At 45.6% G+C, this 21,827-nt stretch overlaps 1 protein-coding gene across 1 annotated transcript in view; it reads left to right on the forward strand.

Annotated features, from left to right (window-relative positions):
• The window catches only part of PRKG1 (protein kinase cGMP-dependent 1), a 1,912,306-nt gene extending 1,891,004 nt beyond the window's left edge, over positions 1-21,302 (forward strand). The window contains exon 18 of the mRNA XM_086921971.1: positions 20,538-21,302. Within this exon, the coding sequence (XP_086778097.1) occupies positions 20,538-20,636 (99 nt within the window). The 3' untranslated portion in view covers positions 20,637-21,302. The remainder of the gene's footprint in view (positions 1-20,537) is intronic.
• Positions 21,303-21,827: the final 525 nt, after the last annotated feature.

A 21,827-nucleotide genomic window follows, 5' to 3' on the forward strand; every position in this document is an offset into this window, starting at 1 on the left:
TAAAGTATGGTAGCATTGAATACGGTGGCATAGAGAGCAGTGGTGCAGAGTAGAGTCACATAGAGTAGGGTGGCATAGTGTGCAGTGGCACAGAGAGGTGCAGACTAGAGTGTCATAGAGTACATTGGTCTGGAGTGGCGCAGAGTAGAGTATAGTGGCAATGAGTGGAATACAGTGGATTGGCATAGGTGGAGTGGTACAGAGTAGTGGGCATTGGCATAGAGTGTATTGGCATAACATGCAGTGGCATATAGTGTAGTGCTGCAGAGTAGCATAGAGCAGAGTTGTGCAGAGTAGATTGGAGTGGCCAACACTGGAGTGGTGTAGAGTGCAGTGGTGAAGAGTGCAGTAGCGTAGAGTAGAGTTGCGTAGAGTGCATCAGCAAAGAGTAGAGTGGTGGAGAGTAGCATAGAGAAGTGTAGAGTAGAGTGAAGTGGCTAAGAGTTCAGTGGCGTACAGTGTTTTGGTGCAGAGTGGAATAGTGTTCAATGGTGCAGAGTGCAGTGACATGGTGTAAAGTGGAGTAGTGCAGAGTAGAGTGCAGTGGTGAAAAGTAGAGTGAAGTGGTACGTAGTGCAGTATGCATGGTGTGGTAGCGCACTGCCATTTCAGACAACACATTTTTAATTGACATGACCATTACATTTGCACAGACATACAGTTTTACTAATAAAACTATAAAGCACACACATTATAATGTGTGGAAATGGCATCACCTAGTGCATTGATTTGTTTTGATCATAATCAAATATCTTGTTTCCAACGCACTTCAGAATTATCAGAAAATGTGTTTCATTTGTGCTTTGCCAACTGTGATATATTTTTTTAATACTTGCACAGTTCATCTAACTGTTGTGTGCTAGAAAAAAACATTTTCTCTACCCCAGTATCCAGCAAGACTGTCACATAAATCCTCTCACTTTGAAGTCAGAGAAAGATAAGTAAACACGAAGGGACAGATTTACAAGAAACTAAGGCAGCGTGGTGTAGCAAGGCATTTTACTGTGCCTCGCTGTGTAAGTTTCAAAGCACAGGGATGCAACATATTTACAACAATATGACTCACCTCTGTGCTTTCCCCTGCGCTGGCGCACAAACTGCTGCCATGCCAGACACCCTTGCACCATGGTGCAAGGATTCCTTATCACGGGGATAATTGTTTATGTGCAGGGTTCCCTTCCTGCACATAAACAATCAGAAATGGAGTTTTACATCTTCCATGTGTGCTGCATTAGCACACATAGAACTTGCAAAACGTCATTGTTTTAATGATTGTTTATGTGCAGGAAAGGACACCATCCTGTACATAAAAAATCACCAGAGGTAATTTCCTCTTTCTATGTGTGCTGTAGAATGCAGCATGTATAGAAAGAGGAAAAAAACCAAAGAGGAATTAATTCATTTCTCCTCCTTGCGCCTCCCTACGGCTCCCCTGGGGAGGTGTAGCATACAGACGCATTTCCAGATTTGCGATTCCTTGTAAATTTGGAAATATGTCAGGTTCCATGGGTGTTCCATGGCAACACCCGCATCAAAACCCATGGAACACCCCTTTCACGCAAAGTGCTGCATGTAAATGGGCAGTGTTTACATGGACAGAAAAAGTAACACAGGTGGCTTCTTGCCCTTGTAAATATGGGGCAGCAAAATGCGCTGCTGGTACATCACAAAAAGTGACGCACAGGTGGCGCAAGGTGCTTGTAAATCTCCCCCAAAGTTTCTTCAGAAGGCAGAGCCTGACATTTGGCTCTGTCTTTAAATGCACAGCAAATGTGACTAGATAAGAATAAGATTTAAAGGCCTTTTTATAGAATGGAGCACTCCTGGAAGAATGCAAGGAGAGGTAGTGTGAAAAGGCTTTGCTTCATGGGAGGGATGAACTGAACCTGGACAGCCTAAAACAAAGGAAGCAAATAGAAAGCCAGAAAATGTGAGTTACAAACCACAAAGCCAATAGTAAGGAACGGGCAGAATGCATTCCCAGGAAATATTTCTAAATGTCCCCAAGATGTCTTTAGCAAACCAGACAGCTGTGCTGTTTACTAGGCTCCCATTTAAAAAGTAGAAAAAGAAATTGAAAACAAAATGTTACCGATAAATAGCAAACGAGGGCAGGAATGAAGGATAAAGGGAGGGTGGTGGAACTAACATTAAGTTACAAGTAAACAGAAACTATAGTGGGAAGAAGAGAATTAGCACGAAAGATGAGAAGAAGATGAAGTAGCTTGTAGCCGGTGTTAAGAATGGCTGGACAAGAAGCACTATGTGCCCATGTTCTGACATTTAACCAGTGCATAATTTGTAAAAAAGGAGTGCTGGTGCTCTTGTCAGGAGTCTGCCGCAGTTTGAACCACACATTTCCACTGCACTTATACAACTACTAACCATCACATTGCTACAAGTGTGACAATTCAGACTGTTCCAGGCCGTCAAAGCTTTAAGAATGACTTGGGTGACAAGTATTAGTTGTTTTTAATGTGTATTGACTTAACAAACAACAGTTTTTCTGCTCCTGTTTAAATTACATAAACAGTGCCACCATGTGGCAGCTGCCATAAGTGCAGTTTCCAGCAATTAAGTGCTGGTGCCGAACACCGGAAACCACTGGCTCAATTTAAATACAGCATTTAAGAAAGCATTGGTTGCATACACTCACTAATATCTCACAACGTCATGAGGATGCAGCTGATGCTGAAGAAAGTGTAGATGGAGGCAAAAAGAAGTGAATGTTTTATTGGGTCGGTATAGGTGAAGAAAAGTCAGATTAGAGCATTTTTTCATATTGTTAGTCCGTTTGTGTGTCCCTACTCAAAGAGAATTGTGTATCTTAATCCAATATGGTTTAATTGTATAGTTATGCAGCTGGCCAATTAAGTTGTAGGTTGAGTCTCCACCACTTGCTTAAGCTGCCACTGTCCACAATCTAGGAGACAATCTGAGCAATACTCGGGTCATATACCTAGTTAGAAAGTTTAGATGTACACTGAACACATATGAAAGAAGCCCAGCACCATCCCTTAGATGCACATTGTGTATGAAAAAAGTAAAGTGAAAAGAACGATGTGGCTTTTTGAGCAAGGGCCACAGCATGTGTAAGTGTACATCAAGATAAAGCCTTCCCAAGGCCACTACCTCTTACTCATATTGGTTAGCTGAGGTTTATCAGGCAGAAGCAATCATCCAGGGAGGTGAGGAGGCATGGCCTCAAGGTCAGCTGTGCAATGAGGGAAGAAAATATACCTAACTGCTTTTCCCTATTTTCCTAATCTCTGCTGGTCCATGTATTGTGGCTTCCAAACACCCTCATGGCAGACCAACCCTCAAAGAATAACACTTGCGATAGAGATAGGGTGACCAGATTTTATACAAAAAAGGGACAGCCATTGACATAGAAATAGGACTAAATGTTGGCACTGGTAAGTATGTATATATAAATATGCATATATATAAAACACACCGCAGCATGGCCGAAAAAGTCTTTAATTTTCATGCTACTGAGGTGTATGCACACAAACCTCTGTAGCATGAAAGTTAATGACTTCCTCAGCCAAGCTGGGGTATGTTGCGTGGGGAGCTTTATAATTCTGGCTTTGAGTGCTCTGATGGGGCTGATTCACCCCCCATTAAATCCTGCTGTGTTGCCTGAATAAAGTCAGGCAGAACAGTAGGAAACACTTTCAAACACCCTGTCCCTAGTGTCATGAGAGGACCAGTGTGAACGTGGGACTTCATAGCACAGTCGTATGATTGTACGTGTTCACCAGACCCTCTCTCAAAACCAGGACATTTTGTTGTTTTTGTAAAAAGTGTCTGGACGCCGCGACAGTCATAAAAAACTGCACTGTCCGGGCAAATCTGGGACGTCTGGTCTATTTAGAGATGGTACTTGAGCCTCTAGCCGAAAAGCAGGTTTCATGCTTCCAGTGGTGGGTATTTCTAGTATAAGGTCTGTGTGTGCTTGTGAATGACTCTGTGCATGTGTGGTGAAGCATGTCTACATATCAACCAGAGTGCATATATCAGTGACAGAGTACAACAACACACTGGTAAATCAGCAAACCTGGAGTTTTACTGGGAAACTTTTATGTTCTCTTCACACCAGTTAAATTCAGAGAATTGGGAATCAGCTACAAGATATTTCAATTAGCATTTAAATGTGACCATGAAATGAATCTGTCCATGTGAGCAACACAAACTTAATTGCCTCTCCATGTGACAAATGTTAATCAGAATATCAGATACACCGGAAACATTTAGAAGAAGCAGATATCAGGCAGAAAACATGCAGTATTGGAACATATCATATGTCAATGAAAATATTGTCCCCCGTCCCAAACAGACATTTAGCAATTGGTTGGAGGCAGTTATTATGGTCACATATTTCTTGAAAAGTTTTCTATGGTTAGGTTCTCTATCACTAAGGACATGATTTAGAGTTTAGTGGTTAGGGAAAACCCAGAACTTTGTGGAGGAAGCAATGGATATGCTAGAGAATCAAGCACCTCTTCATCAGGATATTACAGTGCAGAATGTTCTCCCAATGTATTTACCACCAGATTTAGCGCATCCTCCACAAGTCAATGAATTTTTTTACTCATCATCCAACTCTAATCAGGCCCTAGTTGTTCAATTGTTACTTCTCACTTGAATGGGAAGTCTCATAGATGAGGGCCTTGCAATGTGCATAGTTTTTTAAACCCTCACCAGTGTGAAGCTGACTAATTAATAGAGGAAGAAAAAGAGATGCAAAACAGAGGCAAAACATTACCACTGCTGCTAAGGACCGAGAGATGACCATCACCTCGTGGTAGGCAGTGTTACACATATGGCCAATTATTGCTGAGTCCTCCACCCCAAGCTGACATCCCTTCATCATCATGACCCCCTGGGTACCACAACCACCTCCGCTCTCCCCCGAGGCATAGATATAAATCAACATAATTGTCTTGGGTTGGGGGGTCAGAAGAATCTGGACGTATTTTAATAAATGATAAAGAACATATTTGAGATTTTTATATTTACAATACGCAGAAAACCTGTCCATCAGTACAGAATATTAATACATCAACCAAATTTCTTATACAATGTATTTACATTATTTTGGATGGCTAACCTTAACATATTGTCTAATACCTAGCCATTCCTAATCTAAAACCAAATTATATACATTTTAAGTTTTTCTGTGTATCCAGAATTGAGCCTATGGGCAAGATCATAACTGGTCCAACTACTTGCTAGGTCCACCCTCCTATCGGAGTGACCTTGCACAGGAGCCCCGGTTGCCCAGAAGATTACTTCCCTGAGGCACCTCCTACACCCCAAAATACTACCTCCAAAGGGCTGTGCTGTTATACCAACTTGACACCCATGCACCTGTGCAGGAGTTGGCCCAAAGGCACACGGGAAGCGGAACTTCTCTACCTCTGCACCCTCCAGCCTACCGGCCGTAAAAAACCCCTGGAGATCCATAAGAGACCAATGCCCCCCCCCACCCCCCCAGCCGGCATCCCCATTAACAATGGAGATGCCTACTAAGGACCATAAAATGCCCCACCAATTATGACCTTACCGCTGACCAAGGATACTATCACATAAAATATGACAATCACACCGCCCTGCAAGATATTTTTTTTGTTATCTAAACAGTACCAAATGCATGAAAAACAGACTACAACATGCAAGAGAAATATTCAGACAACCTGTAATGGAAAACTCATTAAATCCGCTGCCTTAGAGGATGGTGGGTGGGCAAATCACAGAACCTCCATCGCATAGACGGATGTGCTGGTTGGATGCAGAGCAGCGAGGAAAAGACTATCCTTCCACTCCACAGCCCGTTTTTAAAGGGTCAGCGATCCTGACCTTCAAACCGGCAGGATCCAGATTGGACCTAACTCCTGTGCCCCAGAAGCACTTGAGTGCTTCCGGGGCATCCCTTCTTTTCATCCAATCAGGGGGAAGGTCGGGGCTGGTGCCGGCCCGTCACCAGCGCCATCACCAGCCCTGCCCCTCTATGGCATCAGGGTCTGGCACAACCACCATAATTGCGGCGTGCCCGAGTCCCGGATAGCACCTTCTCATATGCTCAGGTATTTGAGAGTCCCCCCCCACCCCAAGCTAACATCCCTTCCTCATCATGACCCCCTGGGTACCACAACCACCTCCCCTCTCCCCGAGGCATAGATATAAATCAACACAATTTTCTTGGGTACGGGGTTGGAAGAACCCCGGCCGTATTTTATTAAATGATAACAAAAATATTTAGGATTTTTATATTTACAATACACAGAAAACATGTCCATTAGTACAGAATATTAATACATCAACCAACTTATATAATGTATTTACATTATTTTGGATGGCTAACCTTAACATATTGTCTACTACATAGCCATTCCTAGCCTAAAATTAAATTATGTACATTTTTTGTTTTTCTGTGTATCCCAAGTTGAGTCTATGGGCAAGGTCATGACTGGTCCAACTACATGCTAGGTCCACCCCTTCTACTGGAGTGACCTTGTGCAGGAGGCCTGAATGTCCAGAAGATTATTTCCCTCAGACACACCATATGTCATCAAATACTACCTCCAACGGGCTGTGCTGTTATGCCAACTTGGTGCCCATGCGCTTGTTCGGGCATAGGACCAAAGGCCTGCCGGAAGCGGAACTTCTCCACTCACACCCTCCAGCCTAATGGCCATAAATGTCCCCTGGTGTTCCATGAGAGACCACTGTCTCCCCCGGTATCCCCATTAACAATCGTGATGCCTGCTAAGGGCCGCAAAATTCCCCACCAATTATGACCTTACCTCCACAGGCCAGCATAGTTGACTGACTATCTGGCCCCCCCTCACAGAGACATCCTAATGTCATGCACTGTCCCTTGTCCCCACCAACCATGCTAGCAAGTTCTGTAGGAAAATGTAAATGCCCAGTTTTGAGAAGTGAACTCCATCCTGCAGGAAAATACCCACCCCCTGGATGCACCCATGTGCAATGGTTTGGAATTTTGGGGACCTAAACAACTTGTCGCTCCTTTTATTAATTCTTTTCACGGAGTGGTTCAAGGCCCAGACCAACTCACCGACGACATTGGAACCTGGGCTTGATGTGGGGCCATGCCAATACTGACTGTGGGCACTTCCTTGCCAACCATCCTGTCTCAGTGATCAGTGCCTCAACAATGCCCTTCTTATCCAAATGAACCAGGTCGTTGCCCCCCAGATGCACAATTACCACCATGGGGCATGTGAGTTTTAGCCAGCAGAACCCCCAACAAGCTCTGCAACAGCTCCAGGAGCAAACCTCCTTGCCCATGCAAAGATACATTGAAGCCTGCCCGACGGGCCCTGTCCTCATATTTGCCTGTGAAAGTATGATGCTTCAACCTGTACACATACGAGTGACCTACTATCCAAACTTCCATTTCACCTGGCCTGGTTTGGGTGAGGCTCCAGCGACCGGTGCACCACGGTGAGCTTCCTTCCTGCGGCACAGGACATGGAAACGGTGTGAAACCAAAGACAAAAAAACACCGTCATTAGACATAACATAGTCAAATATCATTTGTAACAATGACCGATCCTCTATACCTCTCGCCCCAATAAGCCTCTAGCCGTGGCCTCGGTGGCTGCCCCAATCCTGAAAGAATAGGTACCGAATTTGGATGGATCCAACCCTGCTGCCCCAAGCGCCAAAGCCAGAACCCTGCCAACTGAAATTTTGTAAGTGGGGTGCCATCTTCGTGAATTAAAATGGACCCCCGCTCCCCGTGGTCTGTAGGCTAGAAAACACTCTAGGTTGCCCACTGGACAGCATGAGCTTCCTTGTGCCTTATGCAGAATAATATGGTCTCCCCTGCCGTTGTGGTCTGTTTTTGATCTAGAGATTGATAAAGATAGCGAGCTCCCCTGTAATTGAAAATGGCAAAATTGGAGGCCCCGTGCCAGTCTTGATTGTTACATGCCACTTGTTCTCCAATCCTGAAGGCGCCAAAGAAAGCCAAGTTAAAGGCCGCCCTGAAGAGATGAAACTCCCCAGTGGATCTACTTACCCTCCCAGTGCCACCAGTACTGTTCACAATGTGTTAAAACTAATTGAGCGCCGGACATCAGGTTGGGGACCTTGCAAATGCTGCCACCCCTTCAATGCCCTTTGCAATATGAAAGTGCCAATGAAATCCTTATGACCCCCCATTTTTGTGAAAAAAGAGATTGCCGCCGTGTGGCATCTTGCCGCATGTGGCACAATGCCCACCATCCCTCAATACCCTCATGAAAGATAAGACAGCAGTTGACTCATGCCAGGGCCCTTCCCAGCCATCCCCAAGAAAAATGCAGTAGGCGCTAAAAGCCCATTCATAGGCCCGCCTGGTCCTGGGTGCGAGGCTACCTGCCCAAGGTCCGATAGGTTGGGGCACCAAAATGTCATAGCTGGTCTAGAAAGGGCGTTGACCTTTCTACTGCTCTTGGGTGGTATGACCTGAATACCGGCATTTTAAAATGAGACAGAGCATCAGCACCATGATTCAGCACTCCTGGGACATGTTTTGTCCTAAACAGCACATTCAATCTCATTCATTGGAGTACTATTTCCTTTAATAGCTTTAGCATCTTTTACAATTAGCTTATTGCTGGTTAATGCACTCCACTACCGACATGTTATTGGACCAAAAAACCTCAAATTGATTACAAAACTGTTCTGGCCAGATGGTTAATGCCGCGAAAATGGAGAACAATTCTAAAAACCCAATGTTACCTGTCAGGCCAGGCTCCACCCCCCATGCTGGTGAATGTTGCACAGACCACTACGGGCCCAGGATGGCAACAAATCCCTTACTTCCTACAGCGTCTGTCATTAGGCCCAGCTCCAGGCTGAACCTAGAGGGACTGGGCCACACCACAGTGCCATTGAAATCACACAGGAATGCCATCCAAATTCCAACCTCCTGCCAGACCTCGCTGGACATCCGAGTATGGTGGTGTTTGTCTTTTAAGCCTGACATTGACTGCACAATGGAACATGAGAAGGGGTGGGCCATGGAGATAATCCTTAGTGCAAAGTTACGCTGCCCCACCACTTTTTGTAGCTGGTGCAAGGTGTCCTTTTATTTGCTCATGCACTCCTGTAATGCTAAGGTGAAAGCCACCACTTTCCCTTGTGGGAGTCATGATACCCCTTTCACCGAATCCAATTCTATGCCCAAAAACTCAATTTCAGTGGCCGGCCCTACTGTCTTTCGTGGCCCTGGGGGGGACTCCAAATTTGTGCATGAGTGCGCAAAAGGCTATTAAAACTCTGTCACACTCTTGCTAACCCAATGCACCCAAGAAAAGGAAATCGTCTAGGTAATGCAGCACCCATCGATGCCCTGTCACCTGCCTGAAACCCCATTCAAGGATAGAGCTGAGTTTCTTGAAGTAGGAGCAAGAGACAGAGCACCCCATGGGAATGCACTTGTCCATGTAGTAACTCCCCTCCAGTTGAAAACCCAACAAATGTAAATTCTGTGGGTGCACCAGCAGTACGTAGAACGTTCATTCGATGTCAGACTTTGCTAGTAATGTACCTGGTCCTTACTCCTGTAGCATTTCTATCACCTGATCCAGAGATGCGTATTTCACGGTGCATAGGGCCCCATCAATAGCATCATTCAATGAGTGGCCCCTTGGGGCGGACAAGTTATGGATTAAGCGGAACTCTCCCGGGTCATTTTTGGGTACCACCCCGGCGGTGAGCAAACAAAACCTTCCAACGGTATAGCCTCAAATGGTCCAGCTACCCTCCCCAGCCACAGCTTCTTCCTATCTTGGCCACCGCTACTGCCTTGTTTGACCTTACAGATTGCTGATTGCGGCAGTAAGAGACCCCTAGGTAGGCAGGTGCACAAATCCTAAACCTATCCCTGAAGCCTTCCAAAAGAATCTGGGTTGTGTTTGGGCAACTGTATTTATTCAACCATGGTATCAATGCCATTGTCCTTATCGGGGAGGGAGCCTTGGTGAGAAGTAAGCCCTCATTCTTGCTTTTTACCCCCTTTTTCCCTTGACTTTTTAAAGCATTTGGATTCAGGCTGTGAGGAGAGGTGTGAGAACAGGTGTGCTGAAATCTGCATGAGCCCGGAGGCCTGTTGCAAGTTCGCCTATTGAAATCCCATCATACCCCCTTCTCCCCCCACCCGTGTTAGCCAGTGGGCCCACTCGAAAGGACTGCCCTCGTGCATTATTTTGACTTATGGTTTTTAGGTCTCGCTATTCGATGCGCATGCGCATCGAGCTTGCGAGGATATAGGGCTTTAACCAGAGTTAAACTGACTGGGCGATTTGATGCTGTGCCCGTGGCTTTTAGGTCAATGCGCAAGCGCATTGACCTAAAATGCGCGTGCACAGCATCAAATCGCCAGCCATCTGTTGCCCAGCTTGGTGCCGCTCCACCCCCTGCCGGATCAAAGGCTTTCACGCCGAGTGGCCGTGCTTTCAGTTTCACGGCCGCTCGGCCGGCCGTGTCTCCCTATTTTACTTTTTTTGCTTGTTTTTTGTTCTCTCCCTATTTCTTTATCTCCGAATGGCAATATGTAAGTGCTGCCACTGTCTTACCCAAAAGTACCTCCTCTTCCAATTGAAGTGCACTGCTGCTTCACATGAACCTTCCTTCGCCTGAAGGATAGCGTTCCTATTTGCAGACTTCAGAACACGTCTTCTAGTCAGGGACTTAACAAAGGTTCACTGTGGTGCAGGTGAAGGGCGGCATACTTTATAGGAGCCCCATTCAGCCAAAGGCATATTTGTATCTGTAAGCCACAGAGGTTTCTGGGGTCCCTCGCCACGTTTTGCAGGGGGAGGATGGCCTCTCCTTTTAGCATCAGGTTGAATTGGTAAATGCACCTTTTCACGACTAAATGCTGTTTGCTTGGTTAGAAGTGGCGTCTGATGTTGGTAATAATTGCTGCTGTGCACATAGGCCCTTGCCACGCCCGCTGCTGGCAGACTATTTTTAGAGGCCGAGATGAGTCAATACGCCTCAATCTGAAAACATAATGCGCCTTTGTGTTTAATAAGTATGCATATTTGGCATTTGCCGGGCTGCTAGGATTTCTTTCTTGCTGGAAGCTGCGAGAGCACGTTTTTCTGCCCACTGCTCTGCCTTGATCATGCCGTTCCGAAAGCTGTCTGCATTCTTGTAAGACTTTTATGTGTTACAGAAATATTGTACAGACATGTCTTTATAAATGCCTTCCAGTGTTAGACTGCATGTACCTATTGGTTTGCTTCTCAGTTTGTATGGGAAGCAACCCCTCACCCTCACCCTCACTCACCCTCACTCACACTCACCCTCACTCACCCTCACTCACCCTCACTCACCCTCACTCACCCACACCCTCACTCACCCTCACTCACCCTCACCCTCACTCACCCTCACCCACCCTCAACCCCTCATCCTCACTCACCCTCACCCTCACTCACCCTCAACCCCTCACCCTCACCCTCACTCACCCTCACCCTCACTCACCCTCAACCCCTCACCCTCAATCCCTCACCGTCACTCACCCTCACCCTCACCCTCACTCACCCTCAACCCCTCACCCTCACTCACCCTCAACCCCTCACCCTCACTCACCCTCACCCCCTCACCCTCACTCACCCTCACCCTCACTCACCCTCACTCACCCTCACTCACCCTCACTCGCCCTCACTCACCCTCACTCACCCTCACTCACCCTCACTCACCCTCACTCACCCTCACTCATCCTCACTCACCCTCACCCTCACCCTCACCCTCACTCACCCTCACCCTCACTCACCCTCACTCACCCTCACTCACCCTCAACCCCTCACCCTCACTCACCCTCAACCCCTCACCCTCAACCCCTCACTCACCCTCACTCTCACTCACCCTCACTCACCCTCAACCCCTCAGCCTCACCCTCACTCACTCTCACTCACCCTCACCCTCACTCACCCTCAACCCCTCACCCTCACTCACCCTCACTCACCCTCAACCCCTCACCCTCACTCACCCTCACCCTCACTCACCCTCAACCCCTCACCCTCACTCACCCTCCACCCCTCACCCTCCCTCACCCTCAACCCCTCCCCCTCGACCCCTCCCCCTCAACCACTCACCCTCACTCACCCTCACTCACCCTCACTCACCCTCACTCACCCTCAACCCCTCACCCTCACTCACCCTCAACCCCTCACCCTCACTCACCCTCAACCCCTCACCCTCACCCTCACTCACCCTCACAACACATATTGTGTTACAATAGGTGTCACATTTGCGAAAGATAAAACTATTGGCATTGTAAATAACAAAGCTATTAATTCGCTATTTTCAAAACAAGCACATAAATAAAAAATGTGTCCTTTACAATACCAATAGCTCAAACTTTCCTAATGCGAGACCTATTGCATTGCTGTGCTTCTCTCCCCTGCTGCACTCTCCTGCTCTCTAGAGATGTGGCCTAACGACCAGAGCTGCCATCTAAGTCACGTAAATACAAAACATGTTGCATTCCAAATGCTATAGGTGTCACATTCGCGAAAGTTATAACTATTGGCATTGTAAATGACAAAGCCATCAATTTAGCAATTTTAAAAACCAACAAATAAATAAAATATGTCATTTACAAGACCAATCACTCCAACTTTTCTAATGCGAGACCTATTGCATTTCCAATGCTTGTTATCTGATGCAACCACATGATGACGTCAATCTGATCCCAGGTTAAGCCAGCATCCGTTGCTTTAGCCCTCCTGAACTCCTTGTCATAGTCTTTCCATCCCACTCCCCTGTAGTCATCATGCGCACAGGCAATCCTATTTTGATAGCATGCCATCTGCGCGCCTAAACCAGAGTTTCCTCAACCTTCTTCTTGTGAGACCAACTACCCCAATGCCTGGGATGGGCCCTCTCCCTAAACAGTTTTGCCTCTCCCTTCTTTAACAAGTAATAAGGCAAACATATTAACATATTCTCCTTTCCAAATTTTTTATTTTACCTCCTGTATGATGTGCCTACCCAGGCGATCCCTGGAGGACCTTAATTTATCCAAACCTAAGCTTGGTAACACTTGCGCCATACGTGCTGCCAACGCATGCTGCGGTTGTCACACTACCAGTAGCTGCTTCACCTGCCACTACATTCTGAGTTCCCACCTGCTTGGACCCTTCTACCTGTACCCCCAGTTTCCTGGCCCTTTCCAAGGCATCCCCCTCATCTAGCAAGGCCCCACTGCTGGCTGCAGGGGTCCATGTCGTGCCTTAGCCAACAACAGGAGCACAGCTGCTAAACTGGTCACCAAGTCCAGATGCCCAGGTAGACCACCTGACGGCCACACAGTGGACTGAAACTGGCTGGTTCATGACCCCTTCTGCAAAGGGACCGCCAGCTGGCGCCACCACGACCGGTTGACTCGGGCCCCCCATACTTCCTGGTGTAACCCCTGACAGAGCTGCCCCACTCCCCCTTCAGATGGGAATCCCCCCGCCTAAGGCCCTGCAGCCTCAATGTCAGGTGACCTTGGGCAGTTTAAAGTATGAAAGTGCAATGGAGCTGAAATAATTGTAGAAGCAAGATTATTTTAGATTTATTCATTAAAGATCCACATTGCCACTCAATGTTTAGGTCTCGCCTAAACATCCGTGTCCCTTCGAGCCAGAGCTGCCACTTTGGAACTGGGGATCCGGGTTCGAGTATTGTTGTCGGTTCAGCAGCTTATGATTCTGAGCAAATTATTTGATAACCCCAGCCTCAGAAAAACTGAATGTGCCCTTGTGTAATGTAACGTGCTTCTGACTGCAAGAGTTCCACAGGAAATGTCTGGAAATGTACTTGTTTGTTCTCTAACATTGCTCTCAGTGGGAGCCATTTTGCGGAGTCCGTGTTGAACTATGTGTCCTAATTGAGCACCAACTTAAGAGACCTTTAGGTGTGTGATACAATGTACAGAGAAATAAAATAAACAAATAAATAAATATGAAACGCGCGAGATGCACATCCGCCAGTGGTGTATTCCAGTGGTTTAAATGGGAAAAAATAAGTGCAGGTACTCATTAAATTTAGCTAGGGGATGGCTAGTGGGCGTGGTTAGAGGCGGAGTGAGACATGATACAAAAACACTCAATTGAGTATTCATTTTGCCCTTGTATTTCCTGGAGAGTGGTCTCAAACTTTATTATTATGTTTCTTATATAGCGCCAGAATCGACCCCCGAAGGGGTATCTCCGCGCTTGCCTTGGGAACCCGTCCTGGCTTTTCCCTGTGAGATAGCCCCTACAGGGCATCCCCAAGGTGAAAGCCAGGCATCCCGCCGCGGGGGGGCCGTTGTGGAGATTAAGCAAGCTTAATGCCCAGAGTTGCAGAGTGTGAACCCATGATCAGGTCAGGCACCGAAGCGAGAATTGTCGAGTCCATGGACATTTGAGCTCAAGACCCTGCAGCGTCGGGAATCGAACCCTGGTCCCGGGTCTGACCTCTGCTTCAGGGTCTGCCTGCTCTAACCAGTGAGCCACACTTCCCCACATATGTGCAGATTAATAGCTAAAAGCCTGAATGTGCCAAGCCATCAACAGTACTTTTAGCACTTTCAGGCTAATAATTAATGTGCTCTAGGGCAAGAGAGACTCTGCCACTTACATCGGTTACGGGACAGAACAAAACATGTGAGAAATGTATCAATCCCAAAAAAATGTCCAAACGCCACATGTTCATGTTTCCTTGTTTTGTAATATTTACAGCTCCTTAATATAATAATTCTAATATTCCTACTTGCTTGCATCTGACGCAATTCTTATATTCCAGAGTGCATGCACACAAACAAGCATTCCTCGCTTTTCTTTAAAATACGTCCCAAATCTGTTCCTCTCAAATATATACTGTCTTCATATCTCAAACCTCACGATCCCTCCCACACCCACCTCTCTCCCGTTTGAGGCTAATTCTGTCCCCTATTGTATCCTATCAGTCTCTCTACCATCACTCTTTCTATTTCTAACTGCCGTCTCAGCGTCTTTCCGCCTCTTTCTATCACCTGTCTGGATCTCTTACATATCTCTATCTGCGCTTACCCCTTCAGCCTCTCTATATTTCCGTACTCTCTGCTCCTTCCCCTTTACCTTCCTTCACCCCCCTTCTCCCTCCTTTTCTCTCGACAGAAGGCCCCGCGGCCACAGAGCTTGCAGTGTTCACTGCAGGGTCCCAAGTGCGTGCAGAGCCCAGCAGGGTCGAGGTCGGGGAAATAAAATACTGTCCTCCGAAGGAAAGGTCAGTTGACCTCCTCCCCTTCACCTGGGCACCGGGGAGTCTACCACCTCATCCCCGCCCATCATGGACTCAATGTCCCAGCAGGCGGGCGGGAAGGGGGAGATTTGCAGGCCATGTGAGAGAGGAGAAAGACAATCACACCCCACTGGGAGGAAAACACTAACCAGACAACCCAGCGTTAGGCCTCCAATTCGCCGTACAGACCCCATCAGGCAGCTTGCCAGTTGCCAAAACTGAATAACACAGACAGACGGCAACAGCAATATGCTGCTAAAAAAAACTCACTTAGCTGGCCATCGGGCACCAGTCCAGTCCCACGTTATCAGTCAGAACCGGCGTACCGGTACTCTCCTTGACAGTGGAGAAGTGCCGGTACTCTGCTTGGTAAAAATAAAAAGTGCCGGTACTCAGTACCGGCGAGTACCGGCCCATTTAAAGCACTGGTGTATTCTTTGTAACCAGTGCGAATTATTACGTTTAAAGGGCCTATATGTGGGGCTCCAGTTTGCTAGTTCTGAATGGTTTACAACAAACCCAGCGACGTCAGGTGGGCCTTCGACAGTTACGGAAATACTGCAACATGTAGTTGATTCCATTTGTACATTGAGACTGCTTTTAATGCCCAATGATGTCTGTTGGTTCTAGTTGCCACCTCTATTTAATACGCATACTTTATATTGTGTTTTTTTCTGATCGACATTTGTTGTTCAGAATAAAACACATATAAGCCCCAGTTGGATGCACATAAAAATGATGGCATGAAATGTCTACTAGGTTTAATTACATCTGACCACGTACTTCAGAATTTGAAGCAAACTTTCAGCCCCTACAGAACTATAGGGGGCAGCAGCCATTTTTATAGTGAATAGAGAACTTCCATTGAGTCATACAACAGACCCCCCCTTGTTTCTAAATATTACTCTATATTTTCACTGGCAAATTTTTCCAGGGCATTTATTTCTATCGCAACAAACGTAATTTTTTAAAAGAAACAACTGAGTTTAATTAGAATTGATTCAAATTTATACAAAGCCTTGAAGACCTTGGACCTTCTACAGTAACATTGTTGAGATAATAAAAACTGAAAACTATTAATAAAAACAGTAGTAGCAAGTACAATACGTTAGTTTATAGCGCTGAATGCCACTGATTGGCCGTTTCAATGAGCTGCAACCAGGGCTTTAAGTGGGCCGGGTCTCACTGGTGCTGAGCACCAGCAGTTTTTTTTAAGGTGGGTCTCTATCGGGCCCTGTTTATTCCCTGGCATGGGTGGTCTGTATTTTCCCGGACTGCAGTGGCATCAGGCACATCATTAGCGCTGGTCACACTGCTCAATTTTCACCAGTGAGAGTCATTTTCTCTCTGGATTTCCCTTCTCTTTTTGAAACATTGTTGTGGTATCACCAGGGCTTTAAGTGGAAGAGTTTTCAATATTAATTTATACACAAGCCATAGTTGCTGCATTGTTGTATCATATATCTGGATGCAATAAGAGAAACAGCATAATACAAGTCGGGCGGCACACTAAGCTAAGTACAGATTTTTAGCTGACGTGTTTTTCTAAACCACGCCTTAATTTCACTGGTCACGTCCCTTTGAGAGATCCCCAGTTTTTTCCATCCCACTTAAGGCCCTGGCTGCAACTAACACTTTTACATTGCAAATGCTTGATTTTTAATCAGATGACTTTGGCTGAATCACATGGCCAATAGGCTTCCGCTCCGCCTGACACCACGACTCTCCATTGATGTTGCCTTACAGATAATTCATAAAGCAAGGGGTGGTTGACCTGATCCTAATATGTCTGCCCCTGTCATGTGGCACCGTCTATTGTGATCATTAGGGTACTGACAGTTGTGAGTACCAAGACCCTGATGTGTTTGTTATATGAACGACAGGGAGACATGGTAGACCCTGGGAAACCGTCCTCTGCCGCCCCTCATCTGCTGGGAGACCAGAGCAGTTTCCTGGGCGCTCGGATTCTCCCTGAGGTAGAGGCAATGGCTAGATATTTGCGGGATCTGCATGCCAACACATTCAGGAAAATCATGAAGGGTAGGTGCGGATATCGCAAATACTAGAGGTGTCAAGATTATTTGTTGCAAGCCTCCCAGTAACACCGCACACCCAAGTCAATCCCTTCTGACACTACTCATCTTTCCACTGTATTGTATGCATACCACATCCCCCACATGATCCATCGCTTCCACATTTAGGGTTTCCGCAATTTTCAAACAAGCATTGAAAATGCAATAGGTTGCTCCTTTTATTAAGTTAAAGCCATTTGCTTTGGTAATGGTATTGTATAGCAAAGTAAATGGCTTTAACTTAATAAAAGGTGAGACCTATTGCATTTTAAATGCTTGTTTTAGACGGTCTTGCATGCACATGTTTTGCAAACGTACAAGTGTCTCCATAGGTTTATATGTGAGCACACGTGTTCTGATCAGAAGATGATGAGTCTTTGCTGGCGAGTTTATCAACCTAAACAGCCGTACTGTTCACATCAGGGATCACATTACACATTTTCTTTTTGTCAGAGTGAAACAGAGAAAATAATTATGCTGAAATAATTCTCTGTTTCAGAAATAATGTGCAGTTCATTTTCTAAAATCACTGCACAGTTCTTTGGCGTTCATGCATCGTAATGTTTCAAATAAGTATGTGCTGACATAGGCCCATATATTTAACTTGCTGTAACCATTATATATAAAACCCCTCCCCTGTTAGCCACCCCCACCTGATGCCACAACCAATAGTTCGCCCATGGGGGAGTTCTATTCAGTGGCGGTCAGCACAGCTCGAGGGTGAAGGGGTGGCTGGGGGGAAATATATAAAAAAACGGATTTCCGTCACGTCTCCATTTTCTCCTCCGCGTGAGGACTTGGCTGCAACAGAAACCAGGAAGCACCCAGGCTCCACTGACCAATCACAATGCTGCAATGCAGTGCAGCATTGGGATTGGTCTCAGTGCTGTGGTTTGGCACTCAGCCAGGAAATGGAGGCCTGGGCATATTCTCCACCCAGCTGTAATGCAGCCTGCGTGGAGAACATGCAAAGAGTGCATTACTGTTTGGCCGGCTTGAGAGGGCCTGCAAAGCATTCATGCGCATTGGAAGTATGCAAACTACTCCTCCCCTGCCCTGCTTTCGGAGCACAGCAGCCCCACCCCCCAGGCCACAAAGCAGCAGGAACAAATGAAATGATAATACCATTCAGTTATTTTTATTTTATTTTTCCTTTAGTTACACTGCTTAAAAGTAGTGCCGCGAAGCTCCTCTGCCTTAGCAGAGGAGCCTCCACTGGACATTTTGGTTTGCCAATCCTTGTTCATAAATTGCCTAAATTATCACCTCTAACCAAGACGAAGGTGTACGACCAGTGTCAAGAATAGCTGAAAATAAATTATGCAGACGAGAACTCCATAAATTGAGTTCTGACAATTACATATGTCATGGCATATTAAATAGAGATTCTGAAATGCCTTTTCTGCCTCCTGTGTGTTATCTCCCTCTGCCTCCACTTTCTTATGCCTGAATCATCATCTCCTCTCTAGTTGACAGCCCAGCCTCTTCACTGGTCCCTTTCATCCACTCGCTTCAATCCCTCGGCTTCAATCCCTTCAATCCCTCCATTCAACCAGGCACTGACTCATTTATCTTGCCATCCATCCAAATAATCTACTCATCCACTCATCTGTGCACTCATTCTTCCATCAATGCATACGCTCAATCACCTATTTACCGCATCTCCTAATATATTGTATTTTCCCCACTATGCTTCCTTCACTGCTTCAGTCTCACCACCCAACTTTAAAGCCAAACGTCCTTTGCCCCCATACACGGCCATTGAACCCACATTTTGGTCATGCCATCTCCCCCCCCCCACTTCTTGCCCTCACCAATTAATCAACAATCTATGTATGCACTTATGCAAACATTGATCTATGCACCCAGTAACACTCACCAACCACAATCTAACTCATCAGGACATTCATTCCACCACTAATTCATTGTTATTTTCACAATCATGCACTCACAGATCCACACAACACATGAATACACTTTCTCTATTAAGCTAAAACTATTGCATTTGCCACTGCTGTTTTTTAGGGTTTTCACGACGAGAAAAAAGGAGAAAAAGCATTTGTGATGGAAAATATCTAACTATCCCCTTAGATTATACCAGTCTGCCCTCTGATGGGTTGCTCAGAGATCAGTTTTGATGGCATACCTTAGAAATTTTGCATAACCGCTAAAATAATTAGAAATTAGTAACGGGGTCATTTAGAGTTTGAAGGTGAGAGTGCACTGCCATAAATTGGTGGTTCACACTCCTTGCTGAAACTTGCAGTTCGCTCGCCCTGTTTATCTTCCATCCACTCCAGAGTTGCAAGGTTTTACTTGTGTTCACCTCACTGACTGCCACAAGATCTGTCTTCATGTTTTTGAAAAGTACTGCAATCCTGGGCAGGGAAATTAAAAAAGCATTTGCAATGCAATAGGTCTCGCATTACTTAAAGTTTGAGCTATTGGTGTTGCGTTATTATTCGCACACCAATAGGTCAAACTTTCAATAATGTGAGACCTATTGCATTGCAAATGCTTGTTTAATCTTGATCTTACCTCTGGGATCCCATGACGTTCTTCAGCAGGTCAATGGCCTGTAGAAAAGGGCCAAAATGTTCCTTCTTCAGGTAACAACATGGATGGACGTGGCATTTGCCCGTGATGGGAGGGGGAGAATGTGTGAGCGAGGAGTCAAGAGATGGCCAGAGCTGGTCAACCAAAAGGATCAATTGGTGATGTCCGCTGGGAGGGAACCAAGCACTGCAATGTGGGACAGATGCACAATATTAACCAAAAAGAGAAAAGGAATTTAGAAAAGCACCCCAACTATCCAACCAAAAGTGGTGGGCGTGTCCAAAGTCCCCTATAGCCCATATACCGAACACAGCATGCCTTACTGAGCAGCTCATGCGCTGCCTAGGCTCGATCTAAAAATGACCCTAGCCTACATGACAAAAACTCTCTGCGTATTAGGGACGCTGTTATTTGCTGTTTTTTTCAAAAGCTGGCTTGGGAGTTTTTATTTAAAAAAAAATGTTGCTGAGCCTGTCCTTCAAGTGTCACATTTACATTCTGTGACAAATGCGAGGCATGTGTCAATGAGAATCCCAAATCACATGAGTATGGCATGGATACCAATGAATGAAATAGCTGTGTAAAACCAAGACATTGATAGAAATGACATCTCCTTTTCTTGTTTGACAGGTTGCATCTCCAACAGACACAAGCAATTTTGACAGCTTCCCCGAGGACAATGACGAGCCCCCACCTGACGACAATTCAGGGTGGGACGTGGACTTTTAATACATTTGTCTGACCTGCTTCTGCCTTGCCGAAGACAGCTTTCCTGAGACATGGCTGCCAACAAAACCGAAGGAATTGGGGACGAAAATGCTCGGGGTCACCATGATGCCTTGAATGATGCTGCTACAGTAAACAGAGTGGCATTCAGACTTATTGCTTAGATGACAATAGAGCTCTTCACACGTTTTATGTTTGACCTTAACATAGCAGTTGACATGGTGGTCCTGACGCAATGCCCTTTTCACCAGTTAATAATAAGCTTTCGATCGCTGTATGACTGTGCTACGCTCAATTTATGATTTGGAAAAAAAACTAATGTAAGGAAAACTTCAAGCCAGTATAAGAAACCAGACCTTGAAGCTAGAGTTATCCATAGGTTGAGATATAATTTATTGTAAGTACTGTAGACTTCTATGGTACGGACCCTGCCTCTGCTCCACGTGTGGGGAGTATGCACGGGGTCATCGACTGCAGGCCAGTGTACATACAAAAATGAGGACCACAAAACCCATGGTCAAAAAAGATAATGTCGAATCCGTACTGATATGTTTTTTTTCAAGTGATGTTAATGACAAGACTGAATGTTGACTTTTCTTTTGCAAGATTTTTAAATGGTGTTGTAATAATAAAAGCACAACTGCTACAGATGCTCTTGAAAAAAACAAAGGGGTTTCATTCTCACCTACACCAAAAAAAAGCATGGCGCAACCAGTATTCATTTTGTCGTTTGTCCTTTTTGGCACCAAATCACTTGTCACAAGGGTCACTCATTGATCATTGCACGTTTCATTCGACAGAAGGAATACGATCTCAAATGTGAAATAAGGTACAAAGGCAGCTAATGTCATGGGTTATGGTACGCAATACATCTTACCTTCTTAGAAGGACTCAGGCAAAAAATAAATAAACACATTAATTAATTAAGTCATGCAGCCTGAGTCACCATAAATTGCACGTGTGAAGTGTGATGAAACTTATGTGCAGAGGTATTATAAATCAATATGAGAATAGTGGTCATTCTTAATTCCCTGCATAAGGACTCGAAAAGAGATTTGCACTAATTTGGTCGCTCTCTTATAGGATGGAGCAGTGCAGTGCATAAGTTACTCAAATGTACAAATTATGTTCAATGAACAGCATCAGCCTTAATTTCAAAATTAAAAGTTCTTGCCCTGATGGCCCCATTGGCAT

The sequence above is a fragment of the Lissotriton vulgaris genome, chromosome 5, assembly GCF_964263255.1.
Source record: "Lissotriton vulgaris chromosome 5, aLisVul1.2, whole genome shotgun sequence".
Classification (NCBI taxonomy): Eukaryota; Metazoa; Chordata; class Amphibia; order Caudata; family Salamandridae; genus Lissotriton; species Lissotriton vulgaris.